The sequence below is a fragment of the Hypanus sabinus genome, chromosome 17, assembly GCF_030144855.1.
Source record: "Hypanus sabinus isolate sHypSab1 chromosome 17, sHypSab1.hap1, whole genome shotgun sequence".
In the NCBI taxonomy this organism is placed as follows: domain Eukaryota; kingdom Metazoa; phylum Chordata; class Chondrichthyes; order Myliobatiformes; family Dasyatidae; genus Hypanus; species Hypanus sabinus.
This window is the reverse complement of record NC_082722.1, coordinates 78,766,777-78,793,104: the sequence shown is the minus strand read 5'-3', so window position 1 is coordinate 78,793,104 and position 26,328 is coordinate 78,766,777. Positions and strand designations below refer to the sequence as shown.

The following is a 26,328-nucleotide window of genomic DNA, read 5'->3' as shown; positions in this document are numbered from 1 at the left end:
GGTTGATCCTAGAACATTTTTCTAAGGATTTTCCTGAATACACTGCAAGTTATTTTTCAAAGCTACCTTTGCCATTTTGATATATCTAATCTTTATGAAGATTAAAGTCTCCCATGATTATTGCAATACACTTCTTGCGAGCCCCATTATTTCTTGATTTATGGTCTGACCTTTATATAGCTTCTGTTCAGGAGCCAAAAGTTTTACCAGTGATTTCTGTTACTATTTCTTATCTCCTCGCCAACTGATACTGGATCTTGCTTTATGGAGCCAGGATCATTTGTCACCACTGTGCTAATCTCATCTTTAAACAGAGCTTATATCTATGAAACATCAGATGTTGCCAGAGAAGTTGTGAACTTTTTCATTCACTTAATAAAATAACCATTTTAATTATTTTTATAGATCCGTTGACTCTGTGTTCAGACCTAATTGATAATGAAATCAGTGGGAGTCTTAATTATTCTGTACATTCACTTAATGTTGGTCAGGATTTCCGATGTTCAGGTATGCATCTCAAACTGTTTTGATGTATTGTTATCTGCCTTGATATTTACTGTGTCTAGTCATTGTAACATTTTGCATGGGTTTATTATTCCTTTGCAATTTTTGACCTGGTTTATAGATACCTAGTTATCTGACAGGATAGCTTGTCCAATAAGGAATCAGGGCCAGTTTTCTTGGTAACAGCTTGCAAATGTTTGCAAAGATTTAAAAAAGGCAGAAATCCATTATCTCAGTTACCATGCTTCTCACTATATAACCCTAATTGAAAGGGAGCTCAGTTAACATACATTGAGTTGTGCTCAGCCACCAAAGAGGCTGCTATTTTCCCTCCCTCTATTCTGTTTTAAGGCTGAGAAGCAGTGAATCGGAACCATAATAAGCAAACAACTGAATGTCAGAAAAGTATGTAAAATTAAAAGATTCTTTAGTAATAAATCATGTAATGAAATCATAGGGTAACCAATCTCTGTATTTTCTAATAAATATTATGCATTTTACATCAGTTTGCTATTAAATTAAAAACTCATCAAAAATATTGAGTTGTAAAAATTATATCTAAGTTTGTATGTGGCCATGGGGTAATGATTTAAAACCATAAAAAATAGAAGCAGTAAGCCATTTTCTCCTCATGCATTCACTGTCATTCAGTAAGATTATGGCTGATTTTTAACCTCAATATCATTTTCTTGCACTAACCCATATCTGTCCATTATATTATTACCTAATAATGTATCAGTCTTCATCTTGAATATGATCAAAGACTGTCCTCCACAGTACTAAAGTGCTGGAGGAACTCAGTAGGTCAGGCAACTTCCAAGGAAATGAATGAACAGTCAACATTTCGGGTTGTGACCTTTCGTCAAGAGTCCTGATGAAGGGTCTCTGACCAAAAGTTGAATGTTTATTCATTTCCATAGATGCTGCCTGACCCGCTGAGTTCCTTCAGCATCTTGTGTATTTTGATCTGGATTTCCAGTATCTGCAGAATCTCTTGCGTTTATCCTCCGCAGTCCTATTGGATAGAGAATTCCAAGGCTTCACTACCTTTGGAGTAAAAACAATTCTATACATCTCTGTCCTGACTATCTGACTCCTTAATTTGAGACTGTACCCTGGTTATAGGGGCAATATCATTCCTGCACCTATCTTTTTAGATGTGTAAAAATTTTGTATGTTTCAATGATATCACCTATCCTAACTCTAGAGAGCATAGCCTGGTATACTAAATCTCTCTTCACAGGACAATTCCAATATCAATCTGATGAATCTTTTTGCTCTGAGAGGGACCCTTGCGGGGTAAGCCTTCCTGCAATGTTGGGGTCTCAGTCTTGCGCACATTGCCTTTAACAATGGTCACAATGAGATTGAGACAATTGCCCTCCTCTTTGCTGACTGTGCATTTGCAAAGAAGGTCTGAGAGTGATGCAAGGGTCCTTGTCAAGGTTCATCCTAACCAGCTACATAACAGAGCACTCCGATTAATAGGCTGTTCACAGAAACGTGTACTGAGACAAATATCAAGTGCTCCTGAAAGATCATCAACTCAGTGAAAGATGTACTATTGTCTGCCTGAAACTTGTTGATCTTCCAGTCCAGTGAGATGTCTGTAAAGGAATCATTCTAACTGGCACTTTCCAGGCTGCAGGAATACATGCTGAGGGATGCACTGAGTTTGGTGCAGCTAACTTGAAGGCTCTGTGGGAATGGACTACGGTCTACGCTGTAATCTTAGCAGCGTTCCCACCAGTCACAATTTCCTAATCCTTTCTTCCTGCTCTCTAATCCTCAATTCACTCCAATATATTACCCCTGGCACCCTCAAATCCCATGTACTCTTAATTTCGTTTAATGACCTCTTGTGTTTCCTCTTTTGAAAGCCTTCTGAAAGTCGAAATACAGCACACTCACTAGATTCTGCTTATCTGTGATGTGAGTGTTACACCATCTTTGTTGAATGACTTCCTTCACTCTTCACCTTAAAATATGAGTAAAAATGACTGGTCTCAGATGATGGTTGTTCCCCACTGAACCATAGTCTGGAGAAAATCTTTGCATTCTGGAGTGGGATGGAGGATTAGGAAGTGGTCGTGTGGGTGGGTTGAGAACAGATTGGAACTGAGTTCAGAATGATAGATATTCTCAGTGAGATATCGATAATTGCTGTTGTAATGTCTTCGCTAGTCCTCTCTTGAAGGTGATAGTATATGTTTTTGAGGATATTTAGCAACCCAACCAAAAAAGTTCTTCATAAGTACAGTGAAAACACATATCCACTTACATATATGCTTATAACAGAGACTGATGATTGATAGGTGTTAGCAGGATCCCCATTTGAGTTAGGCTCTTTGTAACCCTGGACTCAAAGGTTCTGTGTTGCATCCTCCAATACAACTGCCATTCTTGCTCATATCATCTAACTGAACAGTCTGTGGGAAACACACATACACCTTCTAATCAGTATGGTATAATTTACCAGTTAATTAGTGGAGCTGGGAACTTTTCTTAATCCAACAAAATAATTTCCAAATTCTGATTTGGAATAAAGATAAATTCTGCAGCTTTTCATGAAGAAAACTGATACCTATTTGTTTAATCCCTAATAGGTTGTTCAAATGTAGCAGCATCCTTGAATAGTAGGAATTTCAGCAAGATACTTCAGTCTTGCCCAAACAAATGTGATCGTCATAAAGTGATACAAGAATGTGAGGACAGATACAAAAAGGAGCTTAAGAAGTTACTAAACATTGACATTACTAAAATTGACAAAAGTAAGTGATTGATATGTCAATCCTTAAAATGGAAATATATTGTAAACATAAACATATTTGTACAGTCAAACTATCACTTTGTAATGTGTGCATACAATCCAATGAAATATTTCACTGATCAAATACAAGGTTTCTCTTCCCAAACTCCTAAAGCTGTTGTATTTATTTTGTTTTGGGCCATGTATCCTCCCCAAACAATGCAGCAGATAATTAGAATTTGTTAATGGTCTGTTTGCTAATCAGCTAAACAGACTGGTAAATTGTTTTATTATTGTCACCTGTACTGAGGCACAGTGAAAATCTTGACCTGCATACCATTACACAGTGCAATGAGGCAGTGCAAAAAGTCAGATGCATCAGTATTACAGTGGGGTAAAGGGAATTACAGAGCCATGAGAGAGGAGCTGGCCAGAATTAATTAGTAAAGAACACTGGCAGGGATGGCGGTAGAGCAGCAATAACTGGAATTCCTGCAAGCAATTCGGAAGGCATGGGATATATACATCCCAAAGAGGAAGAAGTATTCTAAAGGAAAGATGACACAACTGTAGCTAACAAAGAAGTCAGAGCCAACACAGAAGCCAAAGAGAAGCCACAGAGCCATGGATATAATAGAGCAAAAATTAGTGGGAAATTAGAGGATTGGGAAGCTTTTAAAAACCAACGGAAAGCAACTAAAAGAAGTCATTAAGAAGGTAATGATAGAATACAAAATTAAGCTGGCCAATAATATTAAAGGGAATACCAAAAGTTTCTTCAAATGCACAAGTGTAAAAGAGAGACGAGAGTGGATATCGGACCACTGGAAAATGATGCTGGAGAGGTAATAATGGGTGACAATGAAATAGCAGACAAACTGAATAAGTATTTTCACTGCGGAAGACACTAAGAGAATGGTGAAAATTCCAGGTGTCGGGTCATGAAGTGTGTGAAGTTACCATTACTAGAGAGAAGATTCTTGGGAAACGGAAAGGTCTGAAGGTAGATAAGTCACCTGCACCAGATGGTGTACACCCCATGGTTCTGAAAGAAGTGGCTGAAGAGATCATGGAGGCATTACTAATGATCGTTCAAGAATCACAAGATTCTGGAATGGTTCTGGAAGAATGGGAAATTGCAAATTTCACTCCACACTTTTAGAAGGGAGAGAGGCAGAAGAAAGGAAACAATAGGTCAATTAGTCTGACCACAATCATTGGGAAGATGTTGGAGACAATTATTAAGGATGAGGTCTCATAGTACTTCAAGGCACAGAATAAAATAGGCCATGATCAGTATGGTTTCCTCAAGGGAAAATCTCTGACAAATCCGTTGGATTTCTTTGAAGAAGTAACAAGCAGGATAGATGAAGGAGAATCGATTGATATTGTGTACCTGCATTTTCAGAAGACCTTTGAAAAGGTGGCACATGAGGCTGCTTAACAAGCTACAAGCCCATGGTATTACTGGAAAGATTCTAGCATAGATAAAGTAGCAGCTGATTGGCAGGAGGCAAGGAGTGAGAGTAAAAGGAGCCTTTTCTGGCTGGCTGCTGGTGACTAGTGGTGATCCACATGGGTCTGTGATGGGACTGATCCTTTTTACATCATATGGCAATGATTTGAATGATGGTATTGACGGCTTTATTGCAGAGTTTGCAGACAATATGAAGATAGGTGGAGGGGTAGATAGTTTTGAGGATGCAGAGAGGATAAAGGACAGATAGATTAGGAGAATAGGCAAAATATGTCAGTTGGAATATAGTGTGGGGAAATGTATGGTCATGCACTTTGATAGAAGAAATGAAAGGATTGACTATTTTCTAAATGAAGAGAAAATATAAAAAAACTGAGGTGTCGAGAGACTTGGGAATCCTTGTGTAGGATTCCCTAAAGTTTAATTTGCAGGTTGAGTCTGTGGTGAGGAAGGCGAATGAAATATTAGCATTAATTTCAAGAGGACTAGAATATATAAGCAAGGATGTAATGTTGAGATTTTATAAAGGACTGGCGAGGCCTCAATTGGAGTATTGTGAGCATGTTTGGACCCCTTAATGTGCTGAAACTGGAGTGGGTTCAAAAGGGGCTCATGAAAATGATTCCATGATTCAATGGCTTGTCATATGAAGAGTATGTGGTGGCTCTGGGCCTGTATTTACTGGAGTTCAGAAGAATAAGGGGTGACCTCATTGAAACCTTTTGAATGGTGAAAGGCTTTAATGAGTGGATGTGAAGAGGATGTTTCCTCTGGTGGGTGATTCTAAGACCAGAGGATACAGCCTTAAAATGGAAGGGCATCCTTTTAAAACAGAGTTGACGAGGAATTTCTTTAGCCAGAGAGTAGTAAATCTGAAATTCTTTGCTCAGGCTGCTGTGGAGGCCAAGTCTTTATGTATATTTAAGGCAGTGGTTGATAGATTCTTGATTGGTCAGGACTTGAAGGGATATAGGGATAAGGCAGGAGATTGGGGCTAAAAGGGAAATTGGATCAGTCATGATGAAATGGCACAGCAAATTCAATGGGCTAAAAAGCCTAATGGTGCTCCTATATCTTATGGTCTCAATCCTCAAAACATTTGTGCATTCTCCCCACAAGTTTTCTCCGGGTGCTCAGGTTCCTTCCCACACTTTAAAGATGTATGGTTAGATTGAAGGGATACGGGAAGAAGGCAGGAGATTGGAGTGAAGAGGAAAATTGGATCAGCCAAGATGAAATGGCAGAGCAGACTCGATGGGCCAAAAAGCCTGATCCTGCTCCTATATTTTATTGTCTAATAAAGTGTTACAGCTACAGAGGAATTGCAGTGCAGGCAGACAGTAAGGTGCAAAGCCATAACCAGTTAAGAGTTTGAGGCCAAGGGTCATTTCATCTTACTAAGGGAGCATTCAATAGTTTTATAACAAAGCGTAAAAGCTTTTCTTGAGGCTGGTATTGGAAGTTTGTGATAATTTCTAAACTATCTGAACATTGAGTGTCATATGATTTTGGTTTCCTTATCTGAAGAAGGATGTTCTTAAGATGGCGGGAGTTCAATGAAGCTTCCCAGACTGATTTCTGAAATGATAGAACTGATGTATGGAGAGAGGTATGGTCAGTTCGTCCTATATTGAGTGGTTTCAAAGAATAATAAACACAAGAAATTCTGCAAATACTGGAAATCTTGAACAATGCACATAAAATGCTGGAGAAATTCATCAGGTCAGGCAGCATTATGGAAGGGAATAAACAGTCAATGTTCAGGCAAAGATCTTTCATCAGGACTAGAAAGGAAGGGGGCAGAAGCTGGATTAAGAAGGGGTGTAAGGGGGAGGAGTATATAACTGCCATCTCCCTCTGGTTCCCATCACTCCTCTCCTTCTCCTTTTTTATTCTAGTCCTCTTGAAATGAGTACTAACATTGCATTTGCCCTCCTTAGCACCAATTCATCCTACAAGTTAACCATTAGAGAATCTGCCCCAAGTCCTTTTGCACCTCTGATTTCTGAATATATGTCCCATTTTGAAAATATTCTGTGCCTTTATTCCTTAAACCAAAGTGTACTTCCCTACACTGTATTCAATCTGCCACTTCTTTACCCCTTCTCCCAATCTAAGATCTTCTGCACATTCGCTACTTCCTGGACACTGCCTGCTCCTCCACCTATCTTTGTATTGTCCAAAAACTTGGCCACAAAGCCATCAATTCCATCATCCAGATCATTGACATGCAGTACAACGTGAAAAGCAGTCCTGACACCGACCGCGGGACACCATTAATCAACAGCAGCCGTCCAGAAAAGGCTCCTTTATTCCCCCTTTCTATGCTAGTATCTGTAATTCCATGGGCTCTTGCAGCACCTTGTCAAAGGCCTTCTAAAAATCCAAATAAACAACATCCACTGACTCTCCTTTGTTTATCCTGCCTATTAATTCCTCAAAGAATTCCAACAGTTTTGTCAGACCAGATTTCCCCTTTAGGAAACCATGCTGACTTTGACCTACTTTATCATGCCCCTGTAAGTTTGCATTTAAATTCATAGCAGAATAAGCTTGAAGAGTTGAATGACTTGCTCCTGCTTCTGTATTTCTAAATTATAGTGATTATGGCAATCAAGATAAAATAACTCATGATAATGATAAATTTGAAACTTGACCTTGTATAATGTACATTGTAACATTCGAGTTTATTTCACAGAATTGTTTTTGACTCCAGTCAAAAGGACAACATCTCACATTACAGATTTCCATATACAGCAAACAGATTCTATAAACTTGGCTAAAGCATCTACAAAAAGTGAGTACAGTTCTTGATCCGGGGTCCTTGATTATACTTTTTCATTCTGTACTTTAACTGTTTTGTCAAAACAATTACTATATATGTTAAGCAAACCATGTTGCAAAAACAATCTAAATAAAATATAGGTTTTTTTTAAGAAGGAAACAGGTAAAATGACTCTTTGTTCTTTCACATTCCCCTTATATTCTCTCGGCTTTCTCACAAAAGCAGATTGAGTGTTATTTCATGGATTTGGCGCTAGTATTCAAAAGCAGTCTGAAGACTGTACAAATAATTCCCAGCATCAGCCAGTGTACTCAGATCCCCTCAAAACAGAGATTCTAAAGCAGATAGGAATGGCGTACATAGAAGGCAGAGTGCTTTATTTTTATAGGTGTAACAAAGGCTTTACTTGGATGTACACAAGGTGCTTCAATAAGTGATACTTCTGGAGTCTGCAAGTTCAGTAGCTCTTCTCTGTGGAGAAATTTTCCAAATATGTGTCTAATTTCCACCAAAAAAAGTTTTATGTTGCTGCACTAAGGACATCTCCTTACATCCAGATGAGACAGTATAGAGACAGAAAAGTTGTGAGATCCACATTCACAGGGTCATAGAGCAGGAAAACAGGCCATTCTGCCCAACTGGTCCATGCTGACCAAGATGTCCCATTCCAAACTCCCATTGCCAGTGTTTGACTCATCACCTTCTAAACCTTTTCAACCTATGTACCTGTTCAACCATGTTTTAAGAGTTGTTACTGTACGTGTCTCAACTACTTCCTCTGGCAACTGATTCCACATAGATCCTACCTTTTGGAAGTCATAGAACACTTCAGCACAGAAACAGGTACTTCAGCCCATCTAGTCTGTGCTGAACCATTAACCTAGACCCATTAACCTGCATCTGAACCATAACCCTCCCATCTACATACCTATCCAAATTTCTCTTAAATGTTGAAAATGACTCCACATCCACCATGTGCACTGGCAGTTTGTTTCACATTCTCACCACTTTCTGAGTGAAGAAGTTTTTCCTAATGTTCCCCTTAAACACTTCGCCTTTTCCCTTAACCTCAAGTTATAGTTTCACCCAAACTCAGTAGAAAAAACCTGCTTGCATTTACTCTTTCTGTACCTCTCATATTTTTGTGTACCTCTATCAAATCTCAACTCAATCTTCTACTGTAAGTCCTAACCTATTCAACTTTTCCCTATAACTCAGGCCCTCCAATCCCAGCAACATCCTTGTAAATTTCTCGGCACTCTTTCAATCTTATTTACATCTGTCCTGTAGGTAGGTGACCAAAATTGTACCCAGTACTCCAAATTACGCCTGACCAACGTGATACAATTTAAATATAACATCCTGTACTCAGTACGTTTATTTATGAAGGCCAATGTGCTCAAAGCTTTCTTTATGACCCTATCTACCTGTGATAACACTTACACTGAATTATGGATCTGTATTCTCAGATCACTATGTTTTACCTCAGTGCCCTACCACTCACCGTGTAAGACCTACCTTAGTTGGTCCTCCCAAAGTACAACATCTCACACTTGTCTGCATTGAATTTCAACTGCCATTTTCCTGCCCATTTTTCCAGCTGATCCAGATCCCGCTTTAAGCTTTGATAGTGTTCCTCGATATCTACTATACCCCCAATCTTGGTGTCACCTGCAAATTTGCTTATCCAGTTTTACCTTTATGCCCAAATGGTTGCTCCTCAAGTCCCCCTTATATCTTTCCTCTGTCACCTTAAACATATGTCCTCTAGTTCTTTGTTTCCCAACTCTGAGAAAAAGACTGAGCATTCATCCTATCTAGCAAACACGAGAAAATCTGCAGATGCTGGAAATTCAAACAACACGCACAAAATGCTGGTGGAACACAGCAGGCCAGGCAGCATCTATAAGGACAGTTGTAAAAATAAAGGTAGTATTTGGTGACTGGAAAACAACAAATGGTTGTGATGGGGAACCTGAAATCTCAAGCAGAGTAAGATGTTGTCTAACCTCTCCAACTGATCTTGGCTTATTTCAGCTCTACATTGCCACCCAGTTTCCTAATTCCATTTGGCACTAACTATCTTTCCAGCCTAGATTTCTTTCCATTCTTCCTTGACTCCTGTGGGTTGGTCTTTGGGTGATTGTGCCATAGATGTTGTTGACAACACTGAAGAGTCCACACAAGCTTGGTTGTTGTCATATTGCTATATCTTTTGTTCTCTCTCTACCCACAAAATATTCTTCACTTAATGAGTTGAAAATTTTCCATTGGAAGATACTGTATGTTCACCCTGGCCCTTATGGCCCTTTCAGAATCCATATACGTGCTTGCAACTTTGAAATAATCAATCATTTCTGTTGTGCATCTAAAATACATATACATCTCTTTAGGGAGCATTTTCTAGGGATAATTCATGTACATTCAGCATCAATGCATTTGGATATTGATTCTGCATTTCCACTCAAAATCAAATGAGTAGGTAATATTGAAAATCATATGATACTGTGGGCACAAATTTGAACATTAAATGTTAAGACATGAGGTTCCAATTTTCATGGCAAGAAAAATATCTCACTCTTTTCCACTGAGAACAATTAATTCTTGTTATTAATGGCTGATTAATTTTTCAATTATTGGTACATAAAGAAACAAAGCTAAAAGCACTTCTGAAATGCTTGGCTGCGGGACTTGGTGAAATTGGGTCAAGGCAGCATAGTGAAGAGAAGGCAGAACTAAAGGGAATCTAGAGAAGGAAAGAAAAAAGTGTTCAGGAAAGCTAGGAGGTGGGGAATGAAGGAAGGAAAGAATCAGGTTTATCTCTGACATAAGTCATGAAATGTGTTGCTTTGTAATAGCAGTATAATGCAAGTACTACTACTGTGCTGGATTTTTTTGACCGATTGAGAGAGCAAAAGAGAAATAGAGAGGTAATGTTAATGGGTAATTAGACTGTTCAGAAATTTGAAGTGGAGGGAAAGAAGCTGTTCCTAAAACATTGAATGTAGGTCTTCAGGCTCCTGCATTTCCCCCCTGATGGTATTAGTAAGAAAAGGCATGTCCCAGATGGTGAGGGTTCCTCATTTTGGATCCCGCCTTCTTGGGGCATCGTCTTTTGAAGGTGTCCTAGATGGTGGTGAGGATTGTGCCCATGATGGAACTGGCTGAGTCTACAACCCTCCGCAACTTTGTTTGATCCTCACATTAGAGCCTACATACCAGACAGTGCTGCAACCAGTTAGAATGCTCTCCACTGTACATCTGTAGAGATTTACAGGAGTCTTTGGTGAAGTACCAAAGTCAGTCATTGCCAATTTGTTTTGCTCCCTGTGACATCAAGAAACAGCTAAGTATTAGATACAGCAATAGCTCTAATACCAAACAGTAATGCTGGCTGTGCAACTGCAACATGCACTGGAGATTAAGCTGCACCTCCAAAAGCAGCATTATTCAAACACTGGAAAGTTACCCAGGTGTGTCCTGTTTCCAGAAAAACAGGACATAATCTTGGTTAATTAATACCCATTCAGTCTTCTTTCAATTGTAATGCGAAGTATTGTTGATGGTGTTATGAAGTAGCACCAAATTCTCTAATTACCTGCTCACCTTGCCCAGTCTGGGTTTCTTCAGGATCACTGCTTAAGGCCCCATCTCAGCCTCAGTCCAAATATTGATCAAAGAGTTAAATTCCAGAGGTGAGGTAAGAATAACTGCTCTTGATCTCAAGGCAATGTTTCATCAAAAATGTCATTGAGTTCTGGTTAAATTGAAGTTAGTGAGCATTAAAGAGAAAACATTATAAATGCTGTACACAAAGGAGCATGGTTATGGTTGTTGGGGTCAATAACTCCAGACCAAAGGCTCTGCTGTAAGAACTTCTCAGGGAGGATTAATGATAATTGCACAAAGTTGATGTCCATTCCAAGCTGAGTTAATGAAGCACTCCATACCTATGTACAAAAAGAAATCTAGACAATAATCTGTTGAATGCATTTCCCTCCACAGATACTACCTGGCTCATTAAGTTCTGCCAGCAGCTCATTTTTTTATATGAATTATCTGGGTATTCTGCTTAGAAGTGATTTGCCTCCTGACACTACAGGACCATTAACAGGACACAAATCCTCAAATACTAACACTCCTAAAGGCTGTCTCCATCCAGGATAAAGTAGCCCATTCACCACCATAAACACCAACACATGTTGGCTGTGTGTACCATCTGCAAAATGCACTGCAGTTACTCACCTAGGCTACTCCAACAGCATCTACCAAATCCACAACCTCTACCATCATGAAAGATAAGAGCAGCAGGAGCAGGAAATCTCCATCATTTGCAGTTCCTATCCTATGGTGGTACAGCACAGTATTGTAGCAATTAGCGTAACACTTCACTGCACAAGTAATCAGGTTTAAGTTCCCAATATTTGTATATTCTCTCCTGGACCATGTGGGTGCTCCGGTTTGCTCCGAATTCCAAAGACACATGAAATAGTAAATTGTGAGAATGCTATGTTGGTACAGGAAGCATGCGGATTCTTGCAGCCTGCCTCCAGCACACCCTCAGACTGTTGTCCATTGACACACAAAAACACATTTCACTGTGCATTTTGATGTATATGTGATATATAAAGCTAATCTTTATTTTTTAATATTTAACATTAAATCACTTTAAGTATGTCGCTGTTGAAATATATCACTGGACTTTGATCTCTATCAGGTTTAAACTGTAGAGCTCCATACCCAGCGTCATTGTGGGACCTTTCAGGAAGGTAGCCCTCCACCTTTTATTATGAATATATGAATTAGGAAGGAAATGGACCACTCAAACCCTGAAGCCTTTTTTGCCACTGCATCTTGGGGTTGGCCACAGATGTTGCGTCTCAGCTGTCTAGGGGATATGCAAGCCAGGGCAGTATGTAGAGAGCGAACTGTTGCCTATGTAGTATGCTCTTCCTCTCCATGCAGCTGATGAATCCAAAGAAACAGCAGTGTAACAAAAGTTGCCAGTCAACGTTGAACTGCCTTAGGAACTCCAACTCCAGATTTTTCTCAGGGTTTACTCCCAAAGCCTTCACCATGGGTATAGCTGCAAGGCAGCAGTGGTTTGAGATCAGAGTTTTCCTTCTCCTAGATGAGCTGCCAACCTCTGCTAACAAGCTCCATCTGCCTGAAGTGACTGGTTTTAAGTAAAATGCCTTTGCCCCTTTTGTCAGTAGAAATGGCTCCCATGGGCTTGGTAGCTAAGCCACATATGAAGGCCAGGAGCGGGACTTGATTATCAGAGGCTATTTGAGATGCACTCCATTGGGAACATTTAATAGGTAGTAGGAATTTATCCCCACTTCCACCCCCAGCAATAACAACCTTAAGAAACTACCATTATATAAAGTCATTTGATTATAGCCTCAATTTTGTATTCCCATCTCCCATGGTAACTCACTTGCTTATTAAGTTCTATCTAGCTCTGTGTTAAGAATATTCAAAAACTCTACTGTACTTCCACCCTTACTTGTGAGGAAGAATATTTCAAAAGCTCAAAACTCTCTGAGAATAAGTTTATGTTCATCTCTGGCTTAAGTATGTGACCTCTGAAACCATTCTCTCAGGACAATCAGCCATTCCAGAATCCTACACCTGAACATCTGCTTATGAATAATGGCACTGGGATTCCAGTGTCCCTCTGCATCTCAGAATTATTAATTCCAATAATATGCTTCTTCCATTTTCATCTTTAAATTGATAATTGCGTATTTTCACATATTATGCTTAAGTTGCTAGTTCTTTTTCTTTCTGGAAGTGGTCACTGAGAATTAAAGAGTACATTATGAAACTATTGATGACATGAAAAATATGAGTAATATAGAGGGACCAGATGTTAAATCTCAGCTCATCAGCTTGGCAATTTTAATTCATTTGTGAAGTCTGTAAATAAAGTATTCATATTGTTGAAAAGATTTAATTGGTTGACCCACATTTTTAAATTTAGATTTTAAGATTAACTTCAGCTTCATTTGTACGAATATACATTGAAACATAGAGTCACGACCAACCCAGTCCGAGGATATGCTGGGGACAGTCCATAAGTATTGCCATACTTCCAGCACAAACATAGCATGACTGCAACCTAGTCAATCTAACCATACATCTTTAAAGTGTGGGAAGGAACTGGAGCACCCGGAGAAAACTCTTGGGGAGAATACACAAAAGGTCAAGATATAGGAGCACAATTAGGCTATTTAGCCCATTGAATCTGCTATGCCATTTCATCATGACTGATCAATTTCCTTTTTAGCCCCAATCTCTTGCTTTCTCCCTGTATCCCTTCAAGCGCTGACCAATCAAGATTCTATCAACCTCGGCCTTAAATATACATAAAGACTTGGCCTCCACAGATGCCTGTGGCAAAGAATTCCACAGATTCACCGCTCTCTGGCTAAAGAAATTCCTCCGCATCTCTCTTCTAAAAGGATGCCCCTCTATTCTGAGGCTGTGTCCTCTGGTCTTAGACTGTCCCACCATAGGAAGCAACCTCTCCACATCCACTCTATCAAGACTTTTCACCATTCGACAGGTTCCATTGAGGTCACACCTCATTCTTCTGAATTCTAGTGAATACAGGCCCAGGGTCATCAGACATTCTTCATATAACAAGCCATTAAATCCTGGAATCATTTTCATGAATCTCCTTTGAACCCTCTCCAGTTTCAGCACATCCTTTCTAAAGTAAGGGGCCCAAACCTGCTCACAATGCTCACAGTACTTCCAAGTGAAACCTCACTAGTGCTTTATAAAGTTTCAACATTACATCCTTGCTTTTACATCCTAGTCATCTTGAAATGAATGCTAAGATTGCATTTGCCTTCCTCACCACAGATTCAATCTACAAATTAACCTTTAGGGAATCCTGCACAAGAACTACCAAATCCCTTTGAACCTCAGTTTTTTTTTTGTATTTTCTCTCCATTTAGAAAATGGTCAACCCATTCATTTCTTCCAGCAGAGCGCATGACCATACACTTCCTGATACTGTATTCCATTTGCCTTTACTTTGCCCATTCTGCTAAACTGTCTAAGTCCTTCTTACGCCTTTCTACTTCTTCAAAGCTACCTCCTGCCACTTATCTGCAAACTTTGCAACAAAGCCATCAATTCTATCACCGAAAATGATTCCAGCGTAGAACACCACTAGTCACCGGCAGCCTGCCAGAAAAGGCTCCCTTTATTCCCAATCCTTGCCTCTTGCCAATCAGCCACTACTTTATCCATGCTAAAATCTTTCCTGTAATACCATGGACTTGCAGGTTGCTAAGCAGCCTCATGTGTGCCACCTTGTCAAAGGCCTTCTGAAAATCCAAGTACATAACATCAACTGATTTTCCCTTGTCTATCTTGTTTGTTAACTCTTCAGAGAATTCTAACAATTTGCCAGAGATTTTCCCTGGAGGAAACCACGCTGACTATAGCCTATTTTATCATGTCCCTCCAAGTACCCTGAGACCTCATCCTTAATAAACGACTCCAATATCTTCCCAATGATTGAGGTCAGACTAACTGGCCTTTAGTTCCCTTTCTTCTGCCTCTCTCCCTTCTAGAAGAGTGGAGTGACATTTGCAATTTTCCAGTCTTCCAGAACCACTTCAGAATCTAGTAATTCATAAAAGATCATTCTAATGCTTTCACAATCTCTTCAGCGACCTCTTTCAGAACTCTGGGGTGTACACCATCTGGTCCAGGTGACTTATCTACCTTCAGACTTTTCAGTTTCCCAAGAACTTTCTCTCTATTTATAGTAACTTCACACACTTCATGCCCCTTGACACCTCAAACTTTCACCATACTGCTAGTGACTTCCACAGTGAAGACTGATGCAAAGTACTTATTCAGTTCATCCACTATTTTGTTGTCCCCCATTACTACTACCTGTTGAGCATCGTTTTCCAGCAGTGCGATATCCACGCTCACCTCTCTTTTACACTTCATGTATCTGAAGAAACTTTTGGTATACTCTTTAATATTATTGGCCAGCTTACTTTTGTATTCCATTTTAACATAATGACTTTTTAGTTGCATTTTGTTGGTTTTTAAAAGTTTCCCAATCCTCTAACTTCCCACTAAATTTTGCTCTATTATATGCCTTCTCTTTGGCCTTTAGTGGTGAGCAATGTGCTCACCACTATGCTTCCATGCCAGCTGCAAGGTTGGAAGTCCTTACCAATCTATTATAAAGTGACTCCATTCCTTGACCAATGTGGTTAAATTTTAACAGTGCTGCGAGAAGCCTTCCAGTATTTTCAGTAGCAATTGATATTGGACATTAACAAACTAAGTTGTCAAAGGTTCTGTTTTTCTCTTTCTCTTTGTACTTTTCCCCTCAATTTTCTGCATCACTGCTAATTTAAAACAAAATATATTTGTTTGCAGGCTTTCTTTTGACACCAATGAAGAAATCTGCTTCTGACAATATCACTCTCCCCAGGCAGCAGAGTGAAGATACAACTCAGTTTGATGGAACTATAAGACAAGGTCATGCAAATAGTGAGAACATTCAATGAAATTATTCAAATCCCTAAAGCTATATTTCATAGTATATTTTTCCAGTATCAAATTCTGATTAACCATGTCTTAATAAATATTCAAAGTGAGAATTTGAATACACATGTCTGATGCCAAACTACATAAATGGGGGCTGAATTTTAGTTACAGATATTCCTGAAGCTGGTTCTCAACCTAGATGTGCACAAGTCTGGCAAAGAAATATTCAGAACATATCTTGTATGTTTGGTGCATGTTTTGTCATTCTGATGATCATTAAAGTTCAGAATATTAAGTGATCTGTAACTCGCTATAAGTAATCAATAGATTATTGAACAGAGTATAAAAGCTGAGTGGTGATTACCAGCAGAGTAGCCAAAAAGGACACTGCACTATTCAAACAATTTTCTTACAAGGGAAGAAGGTGAATACCTTGGAATTGATTTTTTTCTGATCTTTTTATGATAATAATACTTAGACTTAGTCCAAAAGTTAAAAGCCATATACTGTATATGTCCAGGATTAGAAGCAAGTCTTGGAAATGGCCTTTGAAGAGAGATTCATCAACAATTTCTGCAGCATTTCACTGCCCTGCCCCTGCTTTTCATTACTACCATTTAGCGTTGTCCTACCACCACTGCTCCAGCAAGATGTGTGAAAGACTTGAAAGCTGCTCTGAGACAGCTTGATTTTATTTCCTCCTCCCTTTGTCCAAACCACTCCCCTGGTTATTTCTTCTTTATCAGTTACCCTATGTCATTCTTCCTTTTGTCAAATTACTCCCCTCCTGATCTCAATTTCATTAAACTGCTGAGCATACAACTGCTTCTGCAAATTTATGATACCAATGATTAGAACCCATCACCCTCTCCTTTAAAGGTTCAAAGGTTCATTTCTGATCAAAGTATGTGTGCAGTATACATCTGAGATTCATCTTCTCCAGAGAGCCATGAAACAAAGAAAACCATGGAAATCATTCAAAGAAAAAAAACATCAACCTCACCCGCACAAAAAATATAAACCTCACAAACTCCAAACCCCAACCCCCTCCCTCGCTCAAAAAGCTAACAGATCACTCCACACAGAAAACAGCAACAAGAACATTAAACCCCAACCCCCTCCCTCACACAAAAAACTAACAGATCATTCCACATGGAAAACAGCAACAAGGACATTAAACCCCAAACCCCCAACACACCAATCGACAACAAGAAAGAATGAGCAAAAGCACAGAATACAAAAAACATGGAACTGAAAATGACCAATATGATCTACAGTTTGTTTGAATGATAGTCCACAGTCCAATTCATAAATCACAGAATTTCAATAACATCCTCCAACCTCATTGAGGTGAGTGACCACTCGAACACAGAGGACTTCCGAGTTCTCTCACACACAGACAGGACAGCAGTGAGCAAGGCAGGTAATCAGCGAAGAACACTCCCTTTCCTCTGCATTCACCTTGATGTTTCAACCTTTCTTGATGCTTTAATTGGTGAGAAATGGAGTCGATCATGGCCCCGTGCTGTGTCTCTGAGTTTCTTTGCCTTGAGGAATTTTTGTTGGGACAATAGAGCGCTAGATCACTCAGTTGATCTCCAGACTGTAAGTTGCAGGCTCCAATAGTCCAGAGACACATATCAGATAAAAAGAAGGCATAGAAAAAGTGAAATAAGCAGTTCTGTGGACTATCTGGAAAACGTCGTCTGAGGAATCATTGTTTGCTGGCGCTATCTTGGCTGGAAGTCGACTACTCTCTGCCTAATTTAAGAAAACCACTGATCCTGGTGTCCCTGCAAACTGAAGAGAACTGGTGCAGGGGCAGGCCACCTGATCCCTTACCAGCCCAGCCATGCAGTCTGATCAAGGCTCATTTGCCCCAAGCCTCAATTTCTTTTCTATGTCAATTTTCCATAACCCTTAATTTCTTAACCTCAAAAATGTATCAACCTCTTCTTTAAATACCTCAAATGATCTAGCCTTCATAAACACGAGAAAGTCTGCAGATGCTGTAAATCCAAATCAACACACACAAAATGCTGGAGGAGCTCAGTAAACCAGGTGGCATCTTTGGGGAGACAGCATGGTAATGGGCTCTTCTAGCCCATGAGCCCATGCTGCTCAATTACATCCATGAGACCAATTAACCTTCTTGCCCATGCGCCTTTGGAACATGAGAGGAAACTGGAGCACCCAGAGATACCCATGTGGTCACGGGGAGAACATACAAACTCAAGACAGCGGCAGAATTGAACCCATATCTTTGGTTTTGTAAAACATTACACTAATGTGCTACTCCATGACATTACTCTACCAGCCTCACTGAAGCTGTTCATGTTGGTCACATGTTGGTTACTCCTCTTCAGCTCCTCTCCTCGCTTTCACTTTTATATCCATTCAACAGCATTCTTGGTACTCATCTGTAAACTCCATTCTGAGGCCACCCAGGGACATTGTGTCAGATTCTACATAAATGGTGTTTACACATCTTCAAGAAACAGTCATGTTACTGTAAAGAGGAAAGTATAAGTGAAGATAAAGTAGAAAAGCAAAATGCTTCAGGTAGTGGTATAAGAGTTCCATTTACCCCCAATTTAATATTGGGAAGATCAAAGACATTTTCTTTGGTCTTTTCAATAAATTCTTTAATCCTTCTTCAGTATGTTGCATACTGAACTGAAATGCACCAACTTGTATTTTATTTCATCCTTCACCTTCCAAACATATAATCCTCAACAGTAAAAAAGAAAAAAACTAAAAATGGTAGGTCTGGAAGCATCCTAATGAAATAAACAGAGTTAATGATTCAGGCAGATGGCCTAAAAGTTAGAAAATAAACATATTAAATTTCTGAGCAAAGAATTGGTGAAGGTAATGTAGGAATGCCACCTCTGGGGTGGAGACCAAGAGATGCAGCACGATGCAAATTGTGATGATAAAGGCTAAAATAAGGTGATGATATGCAGATGATCTGTCTGGAGGAGATGTTAAAAAAAGATAAGTGGGGACAGTAAAATGTAAATGCTGGAGGTCTGAACTTTTTATACATTTTTTATTAATTTTTAAGAGAATTACATAAAATGAATAGAATAATAGAGTAATGAAAATTAATATTAGCCCTCCCCCCTCCCCTTATAACACTTCCCTCCTTAACATCCCTATCTTAAAAAAAAAGGGGGAAAAAAGGAAAAAACGATGGATTGCCTGGATGTCGGAGGATCCCCACATGCTCCATGGAGTTCAAAATAACTTTAGTATATATCTTTATTTTTTTCCCCAAATAACTAATAATTTTATCTTCAAAGGACCTATATATTTAGTCCTATCTTTTGTAGATAATGGTACCAAATTTTCCAAAATATATCATATTTATTTCTTAAATTATAAGTAATTTTTTCAAGTGGAATGCAGCTATATATTTCATTATTCCAACGGTCCATAGTTAAGTATAAATCTGATTTCCAAGTAACTGCAATAGCCTTTTTGGCTACTACCAATGCAATTTTTATAATTTTTTTCTGATATTTATTCAATTTAGGTTTTGGTATTATCCCTTCAATATCGCCTAATAAAAATAATATTGGGTTATATGGAAGTTGTATTCCAATAATTTGATCCAGTAAAAGTCTTAGATTTATCCAAAAAGGTTGAATTTTAAAACAAGACCAAGTAGAGTGTAAAAAAGTACCGATTTCTTGATTACATCGGAAACATTGGTCAGATAAATTTGGGTTTAATCTATTTATTTTTTGTGGTGTAATATATAATTGATGTAAAAAATTGTATTGTACTAATCTAAGTCGGACATTTATTGTATTTGTCATACTATCAAGACATAGTCTTGACCAATTTTTTTCATCAATTTTAATATTCAAATCAGTTTCCCATTTTTGTCTTGACTTATGAATTCCTGGTTTAATTGTCTGTTTTTGTATCAAATTATACATACAAGACATAAATTTTTTAATTTTTCCTTTTTGAATTAAAGTTTCTATTTCATTAGGTTTTGGCATTAACATTGTTTGACCCAGTTTATATCTTAAATAGGTCTTTTAATTGAAAATAACAGAAAAGAGTGTTATTTGATATTTTATATTTATTCTTTAATTGATCAAATGACATCAATATGCCTCCTTCAAAACAGTCACCTGTCTGGAGCAGATGTTAAAAAAAAGATAAGCGGGAACAGAGTAAAATGTATATGCTGGAGGTCTGAACTACTAGAGAAAATCAGGGATGTCAGATATTCATAGCATCTGTAGGTTTTCGATTCGCAAAATCTTAATTCCTTTTGCCTGTCTCCACCACTTTTCAGACTTAATCACTGATACTTTCATGCAGAACCTTGTAAATTGCAGGACTGACTGTAGTAATCATGTAGTCTTCTGTCTGGTCTCTCACCAATCACATATTATATCTAACTTACTCATCATTTCTATAATAGCTGACTTACCAGGTAATTCCTATTCACGCAATATTAAAATTAGAAAATAATCTTAACTTTAGACCCTGCCCCCTAATCTCTAGAGTTCCCTCCTTGAAACCCACTTCTTTGACTGGACTTTCAGTCATTCCTCTGAGCATATTCCATGGTGGCAGTTTTTTTAAAGGTCTGATTTTACTTCCTTAAAGTGCCTTGGGAAATTTCTCTGCATTAAAGGCACTTTGTAAGCTACTGTTATGCCCCCATGAGAGGACTGGCAATTATAATATTTTTGTTCAGCTCTGGCAATGTACTAATGATTTGTTCATGTAGGTTCAAATGTTCAGATTGTATCGGATTGATAGGCTTCTGGAAACCATTGCATTATTTATATCAGTGGAAAATAGACTGTAATGAATCTCTGATATTTTAGTGAAGGAGTAGCAGTTTTAACTATTTAAAATTTTCTTCATATTTTCTATGGTTTTTCGTAACCAAAAATAATGCCAATTTTTGTAATAATAGTCTTCATTATAGTTTAATGGCACATTTGTATTATTGGCTTCACTGCAAGACTGCAGATATGTTCTTCCACAATCTGTGAGGCTTTTAGAGGAAGGGGGCTGGGAGTGTAAAAGTTACCATTAATAAATTAAAATGGCCCTTGGACTTACTTCGGTAGCTATTAACTCCTGTTTTTTCAAAGTCCTTGACTTTGTCAGGTGTGGCCTGCAGTTCTGTTAGTTATGAAAGGTAACTTACTTTACTTACCTCAATGTTTCTGCTAGGCCAATTCTAACATTGTGACCACAGTGAGTTAAGTTAATTAACAATTACATTTAAACCTTACAATTTACATTAACTTAAACTTCATTAATGCTGTTGTTTAACCTATAAAGAAAATCCAGTCCTTTTTATTTTTGAAATGATTTCTTTGGCCTCCTTTGCTGCAGCTCTGTGCCTTTACCTTCTGACCTTTCCGTGGCATTTCTTAACAGATACGCGGGCTCTCTGTTTCTAAGTATCCCCAGTGCCAAACAGTAACCTGTATTTATTGCCTTTTATCATTGAATAAGAAGGCAAAAGATGTGATAATTTACATTATTTTTGTTTGTTTATCAATAAAGTAACTGCATCTTAAGTCCTTTCATGTATGTAAAAAAATCACAGAAGTTTTTGACAGAAGTGATCAGAAATTATAAAGCAAATTAATAAAATATGAGTAAGTCAATGTAATGTTCTGAGTACGATATTAAAAGCTGTAAAAACCTGGGGCATTTTAGATTAATCAGTACATAAGTTAAGCAACTCCAGAGATCTTATCAGCAAGGTTAATAGAATGTTCGGCTCTATAATTCAATTGAGAGGAAAATGTGCTCAAACAGTATAGATCAAGCACTTGATTGAGTTAAGATTGCCAAAGCATATGAGACATTCATGTTGAAAACAATGTGAGAAAGAATCATTGTTGCTGGAATCCAAAGCCTCTAACCTGATGAAAGACCAAGGTAAGATTTTACTAGTTAAGGAAATGTATAGATAGTATATGATATATATGTACTTTGATAAGAAATTTACTTTGAAACTTTGTCCATCTATTTGCCAAATGATGCTTTGAAAGCAGTAAAAGTTAAATTTAGGATCAAAAGACACTACCTTGCGCAGAATAATCAAAAATTCAAATCTTCATTCAAAAAGTGATAAGTATATTAAATAAATTATGTTCAAGACAGTGTAAGCCAAAAACCTGGAACTGAAGAACTTGCATTCTTATTGTACATTTCAAAATTTAATAGACATCATATTCCTTGCAGCCATTGAAGTACTTAAAACATTTAAACATTGTTGTAAAGTAGTAAGTGCAACAGCAAGTTAGTAACTCAAATTTAAATGAGGTAATTATCCTGTAATGTATTTTTCTGATATAGGGTGTGAATAATCCCCTTGTTCTCAGAAACAGTGCTATGAAATTTCTTTCAGCATCAATAATGTCACTCACCTCAACACTGAGCTGGTTCCACTACCTAGAGGCACACTTACAAAGACCCTACAAGTCATGTTCTCAATCTTATTTATTATTAATTGTTGTTGTTTTGTATATGCAGTTTGTCTTCTGTTGTGTTCTTTATATTAATACGTATCATGGGTTTCTAATAAAGAACCATATTCTGGAAGAATAGAACTTTTATTTAACAACAACAACCACACGTGTCTTACAGCACCATGCTTCCAGATCTTTCTATCATTTCTGAGCATGCTCAGAACTCTCTCCAGTCATGTTCTTATACATGATATCACCACATCTTCCTTTCCTTAAAAAGAAAAACAATTAGCAACATTGACCAGAACAAATGCATAATCTAACGTCTCTGTCAGTCTCTCTGGGGGTTTACGAACATGAGTAGACCTTCTCAGTGGCTCACACAGTTCTGGTGTTGTTATTTCCATGTTTTGTCTGGTCTGCATCAGTTAACTGAAACTCTGAAGTTGGTTTGAAACTCTTTCAGAGTCTGAAACTCTTTCTTAAGGTCTTTGCAATTTCTTCTTAACACTGCTCCTTCTGTTTGGACCATCTGGGTTGTACTTCAAGTATTGTAGCTTTCTTAATTCTGTCCACTTCCATTTGTAATGAAATACGAATCTTCTTCATCTAATTCATTCATTAACTGTGTAATCTCTTTTTTATGCTGAGACTTCATTTCAATAAAACTTCTCAAGTTCATTTTCAAGCACTGCATTTACTTGTTTTATTTTCTTTCTACTTATGCAACAGTGTAAAAAATGATTACTCTTACCACAGTCATTGCACATTTTCCCATACACTGGACACTGTTTTGGCTGATGCTGCCACCCACAGCGATCACCTAGCTTTTTTCTCTCCGATGACATTTTGCTGTCTGTTGGTTTTGTTGTTTTGTTATTTTTTTTAATACGTTCTGGCTTTCTCACAGCATCTATGTTGCAGCTCTCAATGAAAAGTTCTTTAGCCTGTGATGTCATGGTTTCTGAAGCTTTGCAGAACATCAAAGCTTTTTCCAAGTCTAAGTCTTGTTCTCTTAACAGTCTTTCTCTCAGACCATTATCCAAAATGACACAAATAGTTCTGTCTTTATTGAGAAAATCTGTCAGTTCTCCAAACTCGCATGTTTTACTACGATGTCTCAACTCAGTAACATACATGTAAAAAGTTTGTACTGCTCATACGTCACATAACGCTTCGGTATACAAAATGCTTCAAATGTGTCCATTATCGATTTTAAGTTTAAATTATCTCCATTTTCAAAAGTAAAATGTTTATATAACTCAGTTGTGTCATCACCTATTACGTGGAATAGAAGCACAGCTTTCATTTTCTCCGGTTTTTTATCCGCTCCGATTGCCAATAAATAAATTTCAAAATGTTGCTTAAATTTTCTCCAGTTCTCAGCTACATTCCCAGACAATTGAAGTGTCGGTGGTGGCTGCAGCCCTTCCATTTGTAAAGCTGTTAGCACACCAAAATAGTTCAAACTCTTTTCGATTATCTTCAATTCTCCCATTTTATTCTTCCAGACTGACTTCTGCCACCATGTTGTGTTCTTTATATTAATATGTACTGTGGGTTTTAATAAAGAACCATATTCTGGAAGAATAGAACTTTTATTTAACAACAACAACCACACGTGTCTTACAGCACCGTGCTTTTAGATCTTTCTATCATTTCTGCGCATGCTCAGAACTCTCCAGTCACGTTCTTACATGTGGTATCACCACATCTTCTTTTGTACATTGTTGTTTTTCTTTGTATCTGCTGTGAATGCCTGTAATTATATGAATTTCAGGGTAGTATATAGTGATATATACATACTTAGATAAGAAATTTACTTTGAAACTTTGTCCATCTGACTGAGTAGCTAGGGCCTAGGTATAGTCTCCATCAAAATGGGATACTTCCAGAGAAATACACATAATTGAATTGAATTAAGTTGAATTTATTTAAATCTTACATCTGCCCCACAACATGAGGAAGTAACAATCTTTGCATTATGACCATGTCACAATGTACAGACACGTGAATTTATAAATCTAATGGCTTGAAGAAATAAGCATCCCTTAGCCTGTTGGTCCTGGCTTTAATGCTGCAGTACTGTTTGCCAGACAGAAGCAGCTGAAATAGTTTATAGTTGGGGTGACCGGTGTACCTGATGATCTTCCAGGCCTCCTTTATGCACCTGCTGCTATAAATGTCCTCATTGGAGGTAAGTTCACATTCACAGATGTGCTGGGCTGTTCATACCACTCTTTATAGTGCCCAGCAATCAAGGTCGGTGCAGTTCCTGTACCAGGCGGTGATACAGCTAGTCAGAATGCTCTGAATGGTACCTCTATAGAAGGTCTTGAGGATTTGGGGGCTCATGTCAAATGCCGTAAGTTGCTTGAGGTGAAAGAGATGCTGTTGTACTTTTTTTGCCACACAGTGGCTGTGTACAGTCCAGGTGAGATCTTTGGTGATGTTTGTACTGAGGAACTTGAAACTACTCACCCTCTTAACTGTAGTCCCATTGATATTGATTGGGGCAAGCTGTCTCCGTTCCTTCTGTAATCCACATTCAGCTCTTTTGTTTATTGAACTGAGGGAGAGGTTGTTATCTTGGCACCACTGTGTCAGGGTGTTAACCTCTCCTCTGTAGACTTTCTCGTCACTGCTAGAAATTAGGCCAATTGATGTTCTGTCATCTGCAGATTTGATCAGATCGGAGCTGTATGTGGCAGCACAGTCGTGAGTGTAAAGGGAGTGGAGGAGGGGACCGAGGACACAACCCTGGGGGGCACTTTTGTTGAGGATCAGAGGGGCAGATGTGAGAGAACCCATCCTTACTACATGTCAGCGATTCAATTGGAAGTCTAGGATCTGGCTGCACAAGGCAGGGTGCAGGCCAAAGTTTCTGAGCTCCCTGTCAAGTCTGGAGGGAATTATGGTGTTGAATGCTGAACTGTAATCCAGGAAGAACATTCTAACATATGCATCCCTCTTCTCCGGTGAGTGAGAATGGTGTGTAATGTTGTGGCTATGACATATCGGTAGACCAGTTCCATCGGTAGGTGAATTGTAGGGGGTCCAGTGTGGGTGGTAGCATGCAGCAGAAATAGTCTTTAACCAGCCTCTCAAAGCATTTGCTTACAACTGAGTTAAGTGTGACAGAGCACGATCATTCAGGCATGCTACCTTGGATTTCTTAGGTACAGGGAGAACAGGAGGGCACTACACACTGGGAGAGGGAGAGGTTAAAAATGTCCGTTATCACACCAGCCAGCTGCTCTGCACACACTTTGAGGACCAGCCCTGGGATGCTGTCTGGCCCTGCTGCCTTAGACACATTGAAATGTTTTACATAGCTCAGCTTCGGAGATGACCAAGGAGCAGGTCTCATCGGTGGCTGTCTTTGGGGTTGACTCTTATCAACCTCAAATCGAGTGTAAAAAAAATTTAGCTCATCCAGGAGTGAGGCAGCTATGTTGGCTGTACTGCTGCGTTTTCTCTTGAAATCCTGATGGTGTGCAGCCCTTTCCATACGCTGCATGTGTTATTATCGCAGAGTTGTGACTGGACATAATTCCTATCTGTACTCTGAGCAGATGAAGCTCAGTGTTACAAGCATAGATTCCTTAAAGGTATAATTGTATTCTCCAGTTGAGTTATGTGTGTGTTGTTTCTTTGACTGAACTAGTGGAGGGAGAAGGAGAAACGCATTTTGTCAAGAAGAGGTATCTGCTAACTCTTAATCAAACAGTAGCTTTGAACTGTCACACTGTAGGCCATCTGTAAATGCTTCTTTAACACCAACTACAATAAGTGTGATGCTTATTTGCCAGATGGT

At 38.6% G+C, this 26,328-nt stretch overlaps 1 protein-coding gene across 1 annotated transcript in view; it reads left to right on the top strand.

Moving 5' to 3' along the window:
* Positions 1-26,328, top strand: part of terb1 (telomere repeat binding bouquet formation protein 1) — a 162,200-nt gene that overhangs the window by 123,548 nt on the left and 12,324 nt on the right. Inside the window, exons 14-18 of the mRNA XM_059992441.1 lie at positions 406-507; positions 3,111-3,275; positions 7,429-7,527; positions 15,937-16,043; positions 21,193-21,223. Of these exons, the coding sequence (XP_059848424.1) occupies positions 406-507; positions 3,111-3,275; positions 7,429-7,527; positions 15,937-16,043; positions 21,193-21,223 (504 nt within the window). The remainder of the gene's footprint in view (positions 1-405; positions 508-3,110; positions 3,276-7,428; positions 7,528-15,936; positions 16,044-21,192; positions 21,224-26,328) is intronic.